General features: G+C 34.7%; 1 protein-coding gene across 7 annotated transcripts in view; it reads right to left on the bottom strand.

Moving 5' to 3' along the window:
- Positions 1 to 4967: 4967 nt before the first annotated feature.
- Positions 4968 to 18408, bottom strand: part of LOC143905472 (neurotrimin) — a 175226-nt gene continuing 161785 nt past the window's right edge. For 4 of the 7 annotated variants that reach the window (XM_077420913.1, XM_077420910.1, XM_077420912.1 and 1 more), the window contains exons 7-11: positions 14908 to 15045; positions 14218 to 14382; positions 13331 to 13399; positions 12917 to 12985; positions 4968 to 7409 (exon numbers count right to left, since the gene is read on the bottom strand). In XM_077420913.1, coding sequence (XP_077277039.1) covers positions 7261 to 7409; positions 12917 to 12985; positions 13331 to 13399; positions 14218 to 14382; positions 14908 to 15045 — 590 coding nt within the window. In that variant the 3' untranslated portion in view covers positions 4968 to 7260. Of the gene's footprint in view, positions 7426 to 12916; positions 12986 to 13330; positions 13400 to 14217; positions 14383 to 14907; positions 15046 to 18408 lie in introns of all 7 variants that reach the window. The other 3 variants (XM_077420911.1, XM_077420915.1, XM_077420914.1) reach the window with 3 other exon arrangements.

An 18408-nucleotide genomic window follows, 5' to 3' on the forward strand; every position in this document is an offset into this window, starting at 1 on the left:
TGTATTTTGGCAATATAAATAACATAATAATATCTAATTATCGCGATATCAAATCTTTTATTATAATTTGATCAAATTAAATCATTTTTTATCAATAAAAAATTTGTTATAACTTAATTCATTTAGTTATAACAAATTTAATTAGCAACTAGATTGTTGTCAATAATGAAAAATAGATAAAATAAATCAGAATTGATTAATACCATTATTTATTGACATACTAACACGTTAGTATGGGAACATTGATCAAATTTATCTTAATAACGTTCAATTTTAATAAATAATTATTTAATTGTAATAGAGATTATTCTGATTGTAATAGTTAAATCGAATTTCGACATGACTTGTCAGGAGGAAGAGAGAAAAGTAAATGGAAGCTGAGAGATAGAATAAGATACTCTCATACTCACGTACATTCTCGTATAAGATCCGAATCGAAGTCTTTCCCGCAGGGCTACAGGAGACACTTTCGAGATTACTTTCCTACCTGTCCGAAGCGAATTGATCCAAAAACCATACGGCACTTTCTGTCTGTTGCATTATTTTCGCCGAATATCCAATCGTAGGGAGAGCCAATGAAAAATTGCTTTATGTAATTTTAGAAATTGATTCCGTTAGTCTCTGTATGTATTGTAATGTAGTTCTGTACATATCAATCTTCGATATTTGAGCGAATGCCAGTCACGTGATTTTTAACGTGGTATAGTCAATAACTGAAAAAGCTCCTAGGCAAAAGACATTTTATTCTTTCAGCGAGATGCAAAGATAGTTTTTTTGTAACAGAAACTTTTTATATTATTATATAATTACGTATATATTTATCTATTTAATAAAATGCGTCTTTCTTTTCGAGCAATCTTTCCGATTATAATTGTAATATCATCAGTCCTTTACTTTATCTATATGAATGTAATTTCTAATGTTTCTTTTATGTTTAGAGTGATTAATTACTTCATTTAAATACTATGGCGAAGAATATAAATATAACAACATTTATGTTTTGAGCAAAACATATAAAGATAATAATATTCTTATAAGTATTAATTTTTCAGCTGTATTTCTTACGAGCGGTTTACCGTATGTAACTCATTGTCAGACATATACTATCACAAGAATAAGCAGTGCGACTTGTAGAGCACTCGATCCACTAATTCAATTAAAGCCGGATAGAACATCAATTTTGATATTCGGGCTGTCAAGGAGTGTTCCGAACACGTTCGGTACGACCGGTAATGGCCGCTCAGGGGTGGAGAATAGGAGACTGTACTAACTTCCGCGAGTCGATAATGTCCCATAATTAGTAACTACCAAAATGTCGAGGTAAGGGAGGAACATAATATAGAGTTGGACAGCCATCGAGGGATCGCCGTATATCGAGAAGGTAATCATCGTGATGGTCGTCGTCGAATTATTTATTATTATTGTCGCTACCGTTCATTACGAACAGAACAACTGCAATAAGCATCAAAGTCTCCTAATGTCTCGCCCGGTTTGGTAGCACAATATAAATCTATCGTACCGTATTATAAATACGATTATACGTCACGATCGTCCAACTATATGGATTAGACGGTCGCGCTACGAATCGTTTCTTGACCATTCCGTCCCGTCGCTACTGTACCATCCAATTCCAAGGAGAGGGGAAAAAATAAATGGTACAGGAGCCAGGAGCTGATTGATCGTTCACCGTGCGTCCGTCTCGATTCGCTGACCCCGCTCTTTTTCCAACTACCTTTTTTAATCGCCAGTCATTTTCTCGCCGACTGCACCGATATGTACGCGCATGTAACCACGCTTGCCCGCAGCGGCAATCCTCAGTTGAATCACACAACGCGGGGCCAAATGCCGGATTTGCAAAATCGCATGGGCGTAAATAACCGCGAAATGGAACGCAGAGAACCTGTTTGCCAGAATCCTCCGTTGGGATCGATGCACTTTGTTTTTTTGCGGCGTGTCACTCGGGAAGAGCAAAACTTTAAATCACAAAAGCATACTTTCCTCGCAGAGTGAATTTTAAACTTGCTGAGAAATTCTGTTTTAATTAAAACATAATTTAATTTTCCAATTCACTTTCTCACGATACTTAATACAGAAGAATATGCAAGGTGCGGTACTGTCAGTACAAATTTTATCGAGAGACAATCGACTCTAAATTAATCACAAAATTAATTACTAAATAATAATACGTAGTTGTAAAACGTTCTGTGGATATGTTTCTCACATATCCTATATATTCATTAGTATATTCCATATACTAATGTATACGGTACTCTTAGTTTTACTTGTTAACACCTACGCTTTAATGCAGCCATAGCACGGTACGCAACAGCTCGTGACCACTTCGCATTCATTCGGCTTGCCTATCACGTGTGCCGAGCAGTGGGCGTATACCTTTGTTCAAAGCAAGGGTATCATTGTCCTTATCAACTAAGCATAACAGAACCCGAGTTGAATTCAGTGTAATTTCGTTACAATGTTTCATTATGCATCTAAAATTTTTCAATAAAGATAAATCTCATTGATTACAAACAAAAACTGTTTTTAAACTGATGCGATGTGTGTTCAAAATTTTATATTACTATAATCTATAAATCAAATTTAAAAATGCATAATTATATATATTTTCATTCATTTTAGATGGATTACATTTGAGTTCTTTCAAAGCTATCTCTTAATGCTCCAATTCATATTTAAGAATTATCGAGTTTCAAATTTTATATCAGTTCGAAATTAATCAAAATCTGATCTTTAATAAGCTATTCCTTTCTGCCAAACACTTGAAATTCATCAATCTTCTCTTTTTAATAGAAATAATCGTGATTATATAACAAAGAACTATTTACAAGAAGACCAATACAGATGAAAGAAAAGGTTTCGAAGATATATCGACAAGGCATAGAGACGTGTTGTACTCTTTTTCATGTCACTATGGAAAAAAGTTTGTGAACAAGGAACCGTGTAGCATTTGTCTCTTCTTAAGTTTGGCAAGAAGATCGATCGCTGCTACTGTTATAGAACGAAAAAGAGGTCAGAGTAGAAACTACTATTATGATATTTTATTTCTAACTATTAATTTCAAATTACGTTGAAAGCAAACTATTGTTTATTACGAGAATGTTATATCAATTAACACTAGATAAAGTTAATTATTAATAGAACAATAAATTTAAACCAGTCATGTTATATAAGGCATTTGCAATCGAGATCTTTGCAATGTAGCATTAACTCATTACAGATCGCACGAAAATCGTTTTATGGTATATTTATACAAGCAAACGCAATAATTTTAATTAAAATTTCAATGAACGCGCTCGTATTTAATGACATGTAACTGATTAAAGTTACCGATTCTATTATAATTACTGCGGTAATATTTACCTCTTCAGCTAAAATTAAATGGCAGACTAAAAGTTGTTGCCATACAATTAATTAGGAAATACACAACGTTAAATACTTAACACACACATTTGTGCGTACATATGTAATTAATGTATATTTATGATAGACGTTTAATACGTCCATATTTTAATTATGTAATATATATTAAAACTTAATTTGTCACAGATGGTGACTTTTCAAAGAGAAATGCTGGAATTATTTCCTCTTTTATTTCGCGCAACATGATGCATATTATCTGATATCAATGTACAGTACAGTCCTTTTAAACTTAACAATAGATGTGCGAATTTTTTAATTTAGTACATTGTCTACACCCATGGATCAATGCAAAGCATGAGTTACATGTTTAATGATAATAATTTAATAGTAATTTAATTGCACACGTCATATGTTATACACAGTATTCATGTTGTTAATTAATTATATCATTTAATATAACACAATCAAAATATGAACATAAAATCATTTCTAATATCATTAACATATGAAGTAAAATTATACACATGTATTATACGTATACCTGGTTAAACATATTTTAAACATTATTTTAAAGCTTTTTGACATGACGTATAAATTATTTAATATTTCATATATACATATAAAGACATATTGACTGTGTAACTTTTAAACTTATACACTTAATCAATCGACAAAAATTGCTATACAATATGTATGAAGATTTATGTATTATAAAAATTCTAGAAATATTAACTTACACGCGTACTCGTAAAATTATCTATAAAGACTGCAATAATACTGTAACACGCAGTGAAGTTTGCGAATATTTTTTCGAAGAAAGTATGAAACACATTTCATTTGACTTCATGAAATATGTCCCATGTAATGTACGTTATACTCTCAGTTAAAATAAACAATTAAATATTATTTGCTGTCGTAATACGTGAAACATGTTTATTATAATATGTCCTTATGATGCTAATTTATGATACATCAGTAGGTAAATTAATAAAATCGTTAAAAATGAAAATTAATAAATGTAATATATTTTCCACAGAAATTTATTATGATATTACTGATGCTCATATTAATTATAACTTAATTAAAATTAAATATATATAATTTATTATGAATATAATTTTTCAATAATTAAATTAAAAAATACTCGACATAAGAGAATTTATTAATCATCCATATTAACTGTAATTTTATGATGCGCGGCTATAAATTTAATAAATATTACTATTTAATAAGTATTCTAAATTTTACTAATATTTATAATATTTTCAAGATATTTAAATTTATTTTCTTTCAAATTGCAATAAAATTATTTATAAATCGAATTATGTATCAACTCACACATACACATGCATAAATAATTAATAATACTTACCTCTCTCTTTCTTTCCTCTTGCAAGAAAACTTTCTTTCCTTTCAATTTTTCGTTCTGAAGAAGATACGGGAATATACAACAAAAAAATAAAATCTGCAACGTAAATACAAACATATTATTAAAAACGTAGCAAAATTATTGCAAATGTGACACTGATTACGGGATAATTAAATATTCGGCTTATCCCAAGGATGTTTATTAATAAACAACGCGTGCATAATGGCAGTCATGTACTCGATTTATTAAGATATACAGGCCGACAGTTCCACTATCTATATCTAATCGTCGGTGCGCGTATCATTCGAGGCGATGCACCCAGTACATAAAAATCGTTTGACATAGTGAAATCGTCGGACATGATACATTAATAACGTTATATTATAACTTAATTTGAGATATAGCTACGATCGCTGCAGCCTCATTGGTATTCTACTAAACGACGTTATCGTATCGAATACCGCCGTATATCATCTCAAACAGTATATATATAATATTCACAACACTCGCCTTCTACACTCGGTTTAACAAGCGCAGCCTCGAGTCATCCTCTCAAAGACGACGATCCAGACTGATCACAGCACAACGTATCTACAATATTTACAGAATTAACAGGGAAAGGCGCATACAACGTGTCACATCCGTTTCGCCTGAGATCGAACGGTATGATGGCAATTTACGATATGATCAGGTACAACGTAAGAGGAGATTCAAAGTGGTTGAAGCGTCGCAGAGCATTCTCTTCGTACATGCCCATGATAGCCGCACCCTCGCGGTCACGCGATGGACAAAACGAGAAGTGAAAAATAGGAATTTGCGCGAATATGAAGTATCACTTTCGGAAATACCGTTGCCAATCAATTTTTCGACAATATAGCGATTCGAGAACGAGAGAGTGATATTTATATATATATATGTATATACGCCCTATATTCAGCATTAATTGTAACAAGAGTACGCGCTGCATCTTTTTCTGGATTGTTACACGTTTCTGATAACCGCGGTCGCGCGACCGCGCGATAGAAACCGTACTTACGCTCCATCGAAATGTCATAATCGCGCAAAAAGAAGCCACGAAGCTCTCTGCGTCACCGTCGTCGATGATTCGAGGCTACTTGATGTCTAGCGTTAATTCTTTCCCCAGGACACACATACTTGGGCGCGAACTTACAGATTTCCGTTTCGAACTCTGTTAGCAGTCGCGCCCCGCATAAACGCATGTAGGACCACGCGCTTGAATTATACTTGCACTCCTTATCAATCGAACAGCTAATTACGAGATTACCGAGCGATGCGTTTCGACATAACTATACGATCCGTACGTATGTGTATATATATATATATATATATATATATATATATATATATCTGTTTATTTATATTCTTTTTTACGGTTTTATGTATACGTATATGTATATTTACTGAATACAGTTCTCTCTTGTCTTTCTCGTGATATGGCGAAAATGCGTGCGTATAACACAAAAATGTCGATAAGAAAGTATACGAACCTATCCCTCAATTTTTCCAAAAAAAAAAACAATTAATTAGCGCCTAATGGTTATTGAATGGTTTAGCGAATTACAACAAATGTACATGACGTTTCGTTTCGCACGGAATCCGATGTATCGGAATCCGATGAATATGAGTGAAAAATATATCGGGGGGGGGGGGGGGTTATATAATTACGGATGATCGAGCAGCGTTCGGAGAATGTTACATTAATATGCGGCCAATCGTGAATTGCGATATTTTTGAAATCTGCGTGTTACGGGGGAAATATTATAGAGGTCATACTAGAATGAATCCGAGCAGATTCACGCGTTGTTGTGTTCCGAATTATCAAAAGCTTTTGCTAATCTAACATTCCGCATCGATTAAGTAGAAAAGATCAGAGGCGGACACACAAGTGCCCGGGCGGGGATTTTCAGTCCTCGAGATATCCCGAATTGCCAGCGAGAAGTCTCTGGTTTTCTCGCCACGGTTTAAGTATTCCCAATCCCCGAAGCTATTCAGCGCGGGATCACCCGGTGGAAGGACATCGCGGGTGACGGGTCGCTCTCAATGTATGCGCCGCGCAGCATTTCTCCTTGACGTTTCCGTTCAAGAGAGATCGTTGAGACGGTCGCGAAACGCGAGAAGCTTATCCGTGTATAGGAGTACCGAGTCGGGCTATTTTCACACGAGCGCCGATCAGTCGAGAAAGCCTAAATGTAACTTCGTACTCACCGCATATATATACTTCACAACATATTTTATATATTATATATTCATATATATTTTTTCATATATATATTATATATATATATATTCTTTGCGCTCTTTTTTTCTCTCTGTATAAGTTTACTTTTAGTACGAAAATAATTTTAAGCGCGGCCCGTTTCGTCGCACTCGTCCGTCATTTGCCCGGAGACGGCGCACCGGGAAACGGTAACCGCGCGCGCACCGGCAGTCTCCGGCCCGGTTACCGACCAATAAACACTAGAACTGGAAGCCCCGTTCCTGCGACGTGAGAATCACCTTCGGATGGCCGGTAGCAGCAGTGACAGAAGGCTCGAGGAGAGATGAAGAACGAGCCGCGCACGATGGTACACGCCCGGGCTCCGGACGTCCGGCACCTCACCCGGTGGCCTCATCGACGCCGGGCCGTAATCCCTATCGTAGTCTGGAAACAGACAAAACTACGCTGCGGTTGTTCCAGAAGCAGAACGGGAACACTTATTATATGGACATAATAAAGTAACCATTCATTTTCTCGAGTATAATTTCTAACTTGTTCCCAAAAAGAAGAGCTACGAGAAGAAAAGAAAGAGTTGAAAAAAAGACTGAAACATTAAGATATAAAATATTATGGCCAATATTCATAGTCAGATCTTATATCTAAAAAGATCGTCTTAGGTTTATCTTTAGATACTCCGTAGCCAATGAAACAAGCTGTTCAGCATCTAAGATAAACTTAAGACGATCTTAAATAGGTATAAGATCTGACTATATGAATATCAGCCTATATACTTTCGTTGATCAGTCCTGGGATATATTGATCAGAGTACACGCGGTCATAGATCTTTAGATGTGTTATAAATTTGAGCATTTACTATTATAAATAATTTTATAAGATCGAGATATAAGTACAAGTACTACTTTATGTACTTTAAAAGTTTATAAATATATCTGGGAAATCGAGAAAATATATTACACAAATCTCAATTCTATTTCTCTCTCATATTCCTTCGTTTTCTTCTACCGGGTTATAATTGATTTACTGTTCTTGATGAGGCCAATAATTCAATACAGATGAACATATAAAAACACCTAAAATATCTCTAAAGGTTATGCATTGTTCTCTGTAAAATGCGTTACCATAAAAGTTGTAAAATTGAAGAACAGGTAAAAGAGGTTTTCAACGAATTGCATGTGTTTAATGCATTTAGTGGACGTAATGGCTTCTATTTATATATGTGATGAAATTCATTTGCGTATCGGTCATAATAATATTATTTTTGTGACATAAATACATTACACAGCAGACTATCCAACTCTCGTTATACGACGGAACAAGCAGAAGATCGAACAAGAGAGAAACGCGAGTGTAGTAGTTATTTGCAAGTGTCTAGTTAGCTTATATAATCCAAGCTATACTAGATTATTTCTGTTGATTGGGTTAACAAGTTTTCAAAAATTTGATTGATTAATTCTATATAGTCAATTATAAATCGTTTTAGAATATTCGTCGTAAAAATTTCTTCGATATAATATACTTTGCTGCAGACTATGCGCTGGAAATGAACATTTAATCAATATATGCAACAATTAGAACCATTTTAAACCTGTCCATCAATTTCCATCAAATAACATGGACGCTGTGTCATCCAATTTTACTTATAACAGGAAGGAAACCGTTATTAAAATAAAATATTATTTTATTAAAAATACGAATTACTTATTCATAATAAATATATTATTTATATATTCTGAAATCGAGTTTTATTTGCTTTTCTCTTAACAAATATAAAATTTGTATATTCAAAAAATAAATTTTATTTCTCTTATAAGCGTGAATCCTGCGTAAATAATTTACATCCCTCTCAGTGCCAGTTGTGATATTTGTGACAGCAATCTGAAATTTGTATTTCTGTCACAAATATCATATAACTAGCACTTATATATAATAAAGAAAGCTCGAGTGTGCTGCTAATAGTAAAGGAGACAGTTTATTAATCAACCAAGAAATAATATTCTTTCGCGCCGGTCAATGGGGTTAGCCGCAAGACAGACGACCATCGGAATACCATTCCGCACTTTGTATCGCCAACCGCGAACACCACCGCCGCGCCGTCGACACCGCGTTTTGGACAAACTTCTTGGTTGTATTTTCACGTAACGTGGCCCGCGCTATCGCCGTTTGCCAGCTGCGCGGCGCCCGGAACAAATAGTTGGTAGCGCTTGAGAATACGCAAAAATCGTCCAGCTCGGCGGCTCATTTCCTCGGTGGCCTCATTCTCGGCGCGACCGTATACATGCACGTACGGTAACGGGCGGATACGGGAGATAAATACGAGGAGTTGTTGCGGATAATGCAAAACGAGGGGGGGGGGGACAAAGAGAGAAAAGGACGAGGAGGAGAGTCGTGAACCCCTCCCCCTGCTCGCGCGCGTCCAGGAATTAAATTCGAGCGAACTTTCAGTTCTACTGGAATTTCTGCGATGTTCAACTCGCGCAAATCCCTTTTTAACGAGATAAAACCCTCGGCGATGAGAAGCGGTCAGGCCCCCCTCCACTCCCCCAGAGAACGCAGGAAGGGTAAATACATCCGACGTCTGTTAAATCGGCTCTTATCAGTCGTTATCATCAAAGAAACCAGCCGGATGAAATGTTACTGGATTAATTGCGGCGCCGCAGTAATTCGCAGATGTGTCTTGCGAGCTTTTTCATTTGTTATGTGGCGAGAAGAGCGATGAGACACCGGTGAGATACGCTAGGAGCTGCTACGCGAAGCGTGTCATGATATATCGTGCTTCCGGTGTGCACAGCTACACTTAAAGTCCGTAAACTTTAATAAGGTTGTTTAAACAAATTTTTACGCTCCAGTACGCGAAAGAAAGTAATTTTCAACATAACTCTGCGAACGAAACAAAATTATATATGCTCTCTTATAACATTGTCTGATGATCATAACAATTAAAAATAAAAAGTCCTGATTCACATAGACCTACATCAAGCGTGAATTAACCTTTAAATAGATTTAATAATAAGTGTGTTAATAAAAGAGTTAAATTTACGCGTACGGTTAGTCTGAAGAGCGTATAAACAGTTATCGGTAAATTCTATAAATATCTACTGTATGAAGTAGATTGAATGGTATGCTGGCGTCAGAAACTTTAGAAAAAGCTCCATTTTTATCCGATTAAACTCACATCTGCCGACGGTAACTTTTATTGATTGTCCGAACTTTGATAAATGAATTGAAGTCGAATCAACATCGCCACCTGTGGCACTAATGTACAGTCAGTAATGTTATAGAAACGAATATATCAATGACGGTAGGCCATACATCAGAATGTACGATTATTGCGGCGATAAAACTTCATGACCCCGATTTACCTTAATGACTTCCACCCACGGCATTATCGAATAATCTAGGATCTATTCTCTTGTAACAAGTTGCATTTATTAACAGCGGTACTATCTGGATGAAACAAAACTTTTACTTGTTTTATTAGTTTCACTTTCAAACTGTTCCATTAAAATTTCAAAACTAGGTCATATTGACAATATCAATGTTATAATACCTTCATATATTTAACAAATTAAACAATATAACAGTCCTATAAAAAATATATTGTGCGTAGACTATGATATTCAAAATTTTATTTTCGATATTAATATTAATTAATAAGTAAATGATTTTTCAAGTTATTATTATCGTTATCCGTCTGGACTCTCTCTCTCTCTCTCTATCTATCTATCTATCTCTGATAAAGTTTAAACTTCAATTATTATTTTCTGAAAAATTTCTCTTATTTCTTAGCAAACAGATATTTAGGACGTTTAGAACGATATTATCAAAATTTGTTCTCTGCAAAAAGCTAGAATGTAACAACTTGAGAACAATGACCTTTTTTGCTTTTATCCTAGCACTGGCAGATAGTCGTCCCAAATGCAAGGCGTTTCTCGAGCGTAGTTCATCGTGCCCCTTGGCTTGCCCGCCAGAAACGGACGTCGAAACCGCACGTCCGTTCGGAAAAAGTTATTCCCACCTACCAGTAAAATCCACTGTACGTGACTTTCCGCATGGTCGGCGACAGACGAGCCATTTTCCAACACTTTAACAACATCTTTACTGGCGCTTTAGTCTGTACATTCTCTTACCATTGATTATATTTCAGTGGCTTCAAAATCGCTCCGAGGTATTCGAACTTCTGATTAGTTACAACGAACGCTAAAATCATTTGGCCACTTATCGAAAATACGTCAATAACTTTTTCCGACTGATTTGTGGCGCAACAAAAATCTTCTACTGTGCAAGTTCAATTTTAATCTATATTTACGAGTTTTTGTCTTTCATTGGTATAATCTATGTATATAATAAAATAACATAACAAAAGCTTACTCATTTGAACAAATTATTTTTTGTAAACTATTCTGTTGCAATCAAATTTCTTGAATTAGATTTAATCAAGTGTATGCTGTCAAAAATTACGATAAATGGCCTGTAAAAATCATTCTATGTAATTTGTAATTTAACTTCGTAGGTATTATAAAGTGAATATATATTAATTGTTTCTATAACAACAGATAAGAAGCGGTTGATTGTAAGAAATAGTCGAACAGTATAATCAATACAAAATACAATTGTACGCACACGAGGTAAGAAGGCAATCGATTTTTAGGGAAAGGAAGGAAAAGACATGAAGCGAGAAGAAAAAATAACGGAGGAGTTTGCCTCTCTCCATTTCCTTCTTTCCACTTCCTGATACCGGAGGCAGCAGACGGCCGCGGGTCAACGCAGCTCGTTTTTCATTAATTGAAAGTAAACTTCAGGAAGGGAAAGCTGGCCTGACGCTCGGGGAAATCTTTGAACAAAGTCATTCCAAGTGAGTTTTGAACTTGCATTCTGCCGCCAATCTCCGTCAGCTGGCTTGTATAATATAAGGATCTGTGAAGTGCTTCAAGTCGTTAACGCGCAAAGTCTACCTTTTGCAATAGAAATCGGAAAGCATCGCGAAAACAATCCGTTTAAACAGATTTAGACACTAAAACTCTTATATGCAATTTAACTATAACTATATTATTGTTTGGAAAATACACCAAATTCTCATAAAAAAAAACAATGACCCTCTGTGTTTGTCGAGGCATGAAATGTGATTGGATGCCTCGTGGAACATATCAACTGTTATTGCGGTTGAAATTCAGAATCTGAGGATAATAAACTTGTATGTAGGATTTACGCTAAAATGTTTCGAAGAACATCTTATAACCCCTTACAGCTTAAACCTGATCGATACAAGAGCATTTGTAATGGAACACAACACGGTATATACAATCATTATGTATATACAGAATTATAACAATAATACAAATGTAAATTTTTCATCAAAAAGATATTTATAAAAAAAAATAATTATTATACTCAAAATTTTTCAATAAAAAGATTAATTAAACTCAGTAGTAATAGAAACTTACATATCAGTCACTATTGTGTTTTTTAAGTTAATAATGTTGAGCAAAAGTTTTTGTCGGAACTTTTTAACTCTTCATCAGTTACTTCATTTACAGAGTGCGCTTTTATTTAAATTCGCAAAAAATTTCACATTTATCACATGATTATTGACTTTCGCTCAATGAGCTTAAGCAAATAGCCAGTTAACGTATATCCTCACATTGGATTTTACGACAGCGAAAGGAATGACCGCAGAATCCTTCCCGGTCAATAAAAGGGGCCGAGTAACGCGATAAAGTAATTCGCTCGCGGATAAAGTGGATCACCGAGCATTGCCAATTTAGTGGATTTTCTCTCTTAGGCTCTTTCTCCTCCCGCCCGATCGTACAGCATTGACGAGGTTTTAATTACGCTAATTACTCGAACGACACATGGCGGTCGGACGGAACGTGTATCGTCGTGGGAAATGCCTGAGCTCTGCGCGGAGCGTGTTAAAATAGATATTTACTGACCTGGATTTCGCCATTCCTCGACCTCGTAGTCGATAGGTCGTTGTCGTGATTTCTTGTTACTGTTTCTACCTAAAATGCATTACACAAAGGCGGTTTTACATTGGTGCTCTACGGTAGGCTGCTGGCGAACGGAGGAGTGGAAACGGATGGTTTTACTTAGGAATCGAGAAAATAAATAAATGCCGGATTTCTCTCTCAGAAGCTTCGCTCGATCCTGAGTTGAAAACGTTATTCTACCTAATTCGAGATCCACATTAGATGCTTCCGGCGGTTAAAGCATTACCTTACCGCTCAATTTAGATCACGATGTAATCTTTTCTACAGCTGTCCTACACATACACGTACTTATCGTATATATAACAAATACAGACATAAACTGAAAAACAATATCAATATTTAGATAACTTCAATTACCATTCTTGTGCGCTGATGTTGCGTAATATGGCGGCTGCGTCGTGGATGTTGTCGATGGAGCTGGAATTTCTGTGTTAAAAGTGGTATATTTTAATATTAAATTCGCGCGACAATGTTATAAAATTGCATTCTCCGATGATGCAGGCTGATAGATGTAAATGTTATTGAAGATGGACACAAATATGTTAAGTATCATTATACCGTAGAAGTTTGCTTAGATTTCATGATTACTCTTCACAAGTCCGCTTCACAAGTGCTGATGAGACACGTTGAAGCGGTCTACAATTGTTTTCGTGTAGGTCGTCGGTTAAACTAAACAAAACTTCCCTTTCTACACTCTACTATTAGCGTTGTCAAGAAAACAATACATTTCGGAGTTTCGCCATAAAACCTCACAAACTTCCACGCCCTATATCATATCTATTTACTCCGCTTTCGTGTATTATTCAGAATTGAGATTTTCGCAATTCGTGCTATATTCAAACCTGTATTTCATAACAATGTAAAATCCTTAACGGGGAAAAACCTTTGATAATTGCATTATGTCGAATAATTTTGTCCGATACAAATTTAATGAGCAATTTATGATTAATGCTCGTAAGAGAAGTATATTCAATCCCGTCTACTGCTCGTTAACGGCGAAGGCTCAAATATCTTTAAGCAACTGACTATTGGAAACCAATTATTTCATCATTAGCGCGCAAACGTCGATTTCGAATAATCGATCTTAAATAGACCGCAACGTGATATCACTTTGCTCGATATTCTTCAATGCGCGACGCTAAACGTTTTCACTTTGCGAGGATATATTTTTATCGAATTTTACTTTACTCATGTCGCATCAAATATTGTACAGATATCTTTATTATTATCGTTGCGCGACTTACCATCTAACTTGATGACACCATCCGTTCCGCCAAGAGAATTTTGTGCGACGCATTTATACGAACCGAAATCTTTCGGGCCGACGTTCCGTATCTTTAGCATCATGTATTTGTTGTAACCACTGTCGGTGGCTACCGCCTCGTACTTGTCGCCTGAAACCGAATTGCCTGTGCCAATAAAACCAGGTTCTCTGGCTTCCATTTAAAAATAAAATTGTGAAATTGTGATAAGACGAGAGATTTTAAATGTACGTATATCAAATGCACATGGCATTTTTTTATTTACATTTATACGTCGAAACCTTCTAATAATGACTTGTTTACATCTTTCACACTTCGAGTATAAAGTTTTCAGCGAGTAGTCAGAATTTTTAAATTTTCAATTTTCCACTTATTCTTAAAATAAAATTGATAATTAATATTTCATTATAAAAATCTATTACAATTTGTACAATTTTATAAACAAGTGACGACTAGAATACTCAAGAATATTATTACTATCAGTTTTGATATTCTTTCTCCACGTTGCATGATTATTTCCATATCAGACATGCAGTCAGATAAGTAATATTTAAAAAACAACTAAAACGCTATTTCTTTTTGCTTAATTATTATCTGAATTCTAAGTATATCAAATCGAATCAAACATGCAATGATTGTAAGAAATATGTGCATTCGGATTTTTAAAATTACCAGAGACTATCATGTCGCCGCGTTCGGTTGTCCAATAATTTATCGAGTTCGGATAAGCTTCGGTGTGACATTCAAGAGTAACGTCTTGTCCAATATACGCTCCTTCCAACTGATTTGGTATAGAGAGCATGGGTGGAACTGTAAAATAGAAATGATATTCACCATGAATTATGTATATATACTTTCCAGTTGCTAGGAACGATGGGACGCAATGAATAAATTTGCATTAATATATAAGACAAAATAGTAATTGCGGAAAATGTAATAATATTTCAGAGTTTTAAATTGATTGTAACAACTGAATCAACTAACGATATTCGTAAAGTCTTGCTGCGTGTACGTTTTATATAATTATATAGCTCGTATATTTATAAAATTTGTAGTATATAGAATATAGAATATTTGTAAAATACAAATGCAGCACACAATATTAACAAATGGAAATTATCTTGCTTGAGATCAGGCCAATCTAACAGTTTGAAGTTAAATGCTGAAGCAGCCTATATTAAATGCTAAGCGGCGAACTCATTAAAACAATGTAGAAAGCTTGTACAAATATGTATTCAGAATTCTCTTTTCCTCTCCAAGTTACAAGTCGTTTTTGACGTCCGAAAATTCAGCAGAACCTCGCAAAAAAGCGCGCAATATTGCATGCAACTATATATATATGTATGTAGTCTCTCATCTTTGGAGGTTGTCATGATTTAAAAGCACTATCCAAAAATAGACATGCCATTGCGTGCAATGTAGACTGCACATTGGCTTCATCAAGAAATTTTCTACTGGAAGAACAAAACAGGTTGCAACATAAAGAGTTTCTCCTTGGCTGTGTATTTATTCTAATTTTATTCATTCTTTTAATGAGAAAAAATGTTCCCATAAAATCTCTCATCAATCTGTTTTACGAATTTATAAGTATCTTTGCTACGGTACGTTTTTAAAAATATGTAAATTATATTTGACAAACACACATTCTAATAAAAGAGAAATTTTTAGTATACAATCTGATTGAATTCTTTATAAGTTCTCTTATAGTTAAATTCTGATTCTCGCAAGAAATATGTGTATTTTTTATTAAACTATTAGCTTATCATTTTGCTAAGTTAAGTTTTATGCTTATTATAAGTAAGTACTTTAAAGAAAATGTACCATTTTATATAAAAATTTAATTGATATTGGTGTATCGTGAATACGTGACTGTTCTTTTCTGATCAATATTGATTTTATGAAACTATTAGCTTATCATTTTGCTAGTTAAGTTTTATACTTATTATAGGCAAGTACTTTAAAGAAGCTGTACCATTTTATATAAAAATTCAATTGATATTGTTGTATCGTGAATATGTGATAGTTCTTTTCCGATCGATATTGATACCTCATCGATGTATGGATAGAGTCGTGTCATAGTTTCGTCTTTTACGGACGGACGTAAATCGCAATTTACTAGTAGAGAGTGCACTTTCAGCAGAGGATAGTTTTTCCACCTATCTCCCTTCCCAACCATCCTGCTGCTATCAATGAATTTTTCGACACTAAACGAGACTACAATTTCATAGCATATTATTTAATACGTAATTTAAAAATATAATTTTTATTTACTGAAACATTTATGCTGGCACGTCTAAAAATTTGATTTACGAGTCTGTAACGTTTATGTAAGTATTAAATCACTAATCCAGAAAAAGTTAAGTATATATTATATTTATATCTACATGTCTGAAATATAATTAGCTTCAGATTTTAATTTTTCCAGAAATAAAATCTTAAAAACTTTTTATTTCATAATCACAACTATCGCTGGAATAAACTCAATCTTTATTGTATTATAATTGCACACCATCCACCTCTAATGCACTAAAGATAAAGTCACTGAAAAAGTTGTTAGACGATATATTTCTGTGATACACGACCGGTATTAATTTACGCCATGAGTTAGTAATACTCGTGCGTTTATCATGCACCACGCACCGTCGGCAAGTCAACATCCGGGAGAATATAGCACAGTATGCCATATAATATTTCTGGAAAAATCTGAAAAAAATACTATGCCGCGTGGGTCGCGTGTAAGTGGCCAAATAGTTGACGCAATTCGTGACACTCGTACGAAATTGCCGTTCGAGCCTCAAATTTCTCGGACGATTATTAATATTTGTGCTCGCTTATGGGAAGAAAGAGGCGCAGAAGCGAGAAACTAATGTGCCAGAAAAGACGGCGCGGAGACGCGTTTCGCACCCCAAACTAAGTAGAACCCGAGAATTGTTGGGTAGATGGGCGACGGTTGAAATGACTGTGCGGAGAGACTGCATGGACGTATATCGACCATATCTGGGTCAAGTAGCCGCCCATAAATCGGTGGCTAAATGAGACGTTGAAAACCGACCTAATGCATGGCGCATCGCGCGAGAATGCTTCGGATGAAGAACAACCACTCTTCGTCGAGTTGCAGCGATGTTCGTTAAATATGATCAGTTCACTTATCCTGCTCCTACATATAAATGTATTTATCTTTATAATTATTGATATTTACTTTCAAATTTTTACAATGCAATGTAAAACACTACAATTTAAATTATATCACAGTATGTTAATGCGTGACTCAAATTTAGGTACAAATTTTCTAACGTATTATACCTATGATTATTTTGCAGTTTTGCACGAACGAATACTTATAATCAATGTTAAAAAACATGTATTTTTAGTCTAACAATAAAAGAAAATTGTCATTAAAAATATAATTTATATTTCATGAATAATATGTTGTGAATTGTAATATTTTGTCAAATCTATAGCACGATAGAACATAAAATACTACAAGATATTTATAATACTACAAGACTTGTTGGAAATTATGTACAACGTACGCAGAGTTGGCGTAATGTCGAGATATTAATAAAAACTAGTTCACGAGCAACGATATTAGCGTAGTTTATATATCAAAGAAAAGTAGTGGCTTTATTTCATTTCTAACGTTTATGAACCACGTCGAGTTCATTAAAAATATAATATATCCAACATCGTGCTTTACTACTTCCAGCGACCAGCATGCAAGTTACGCGCGCCTTCGCAATCGGGGAGGCATGATAAAAACGGGTTTCTCTCCATCATCCTTTCTTATCATCTTTTCTTGTACAGAAAAATACGCCGGTATCCTTACGCGACAATAGTCGCTTCTCTTCTCAATTTTTATCCCACTCTTATCATAATACCAAAGTGCATAGTATTACGATGACATCGTAGTTTTCGCTAATGGCATATAGATATACCGGAGGAATCAATAATGTCAGTGCAAAATCCAGTATTCAATAGTATGATATTGATGTGAAATCAATATAATCCATACTAAATAAATCCCTAAAAATATGTATATCCGATATTGAATTTACATTGTAAATATAATGCAATAAACAGAATTATGCGTGCATTATATATGTGTATATGTATTAGATATAATTGTTTTTCACAAACTGTAATTAATTTTAAAGATCAATAAAATAATTCTTC

Source organism: Temnothorax americanus, unplaced genomic scaffold (genome assembly GCF_048541705.1).
Source record: "Temnothorax americanus isolate GAGA-0224 unplaced genomic scaffold, ASM4854170v1 Scaffold62, whole genome shotgun sequence".
NCBI lineage: Eukaryota > Metazoa > Arthropoda > Insecta > Hymenoptera > Formicidae > Temnothorax > Temnothorax americanus.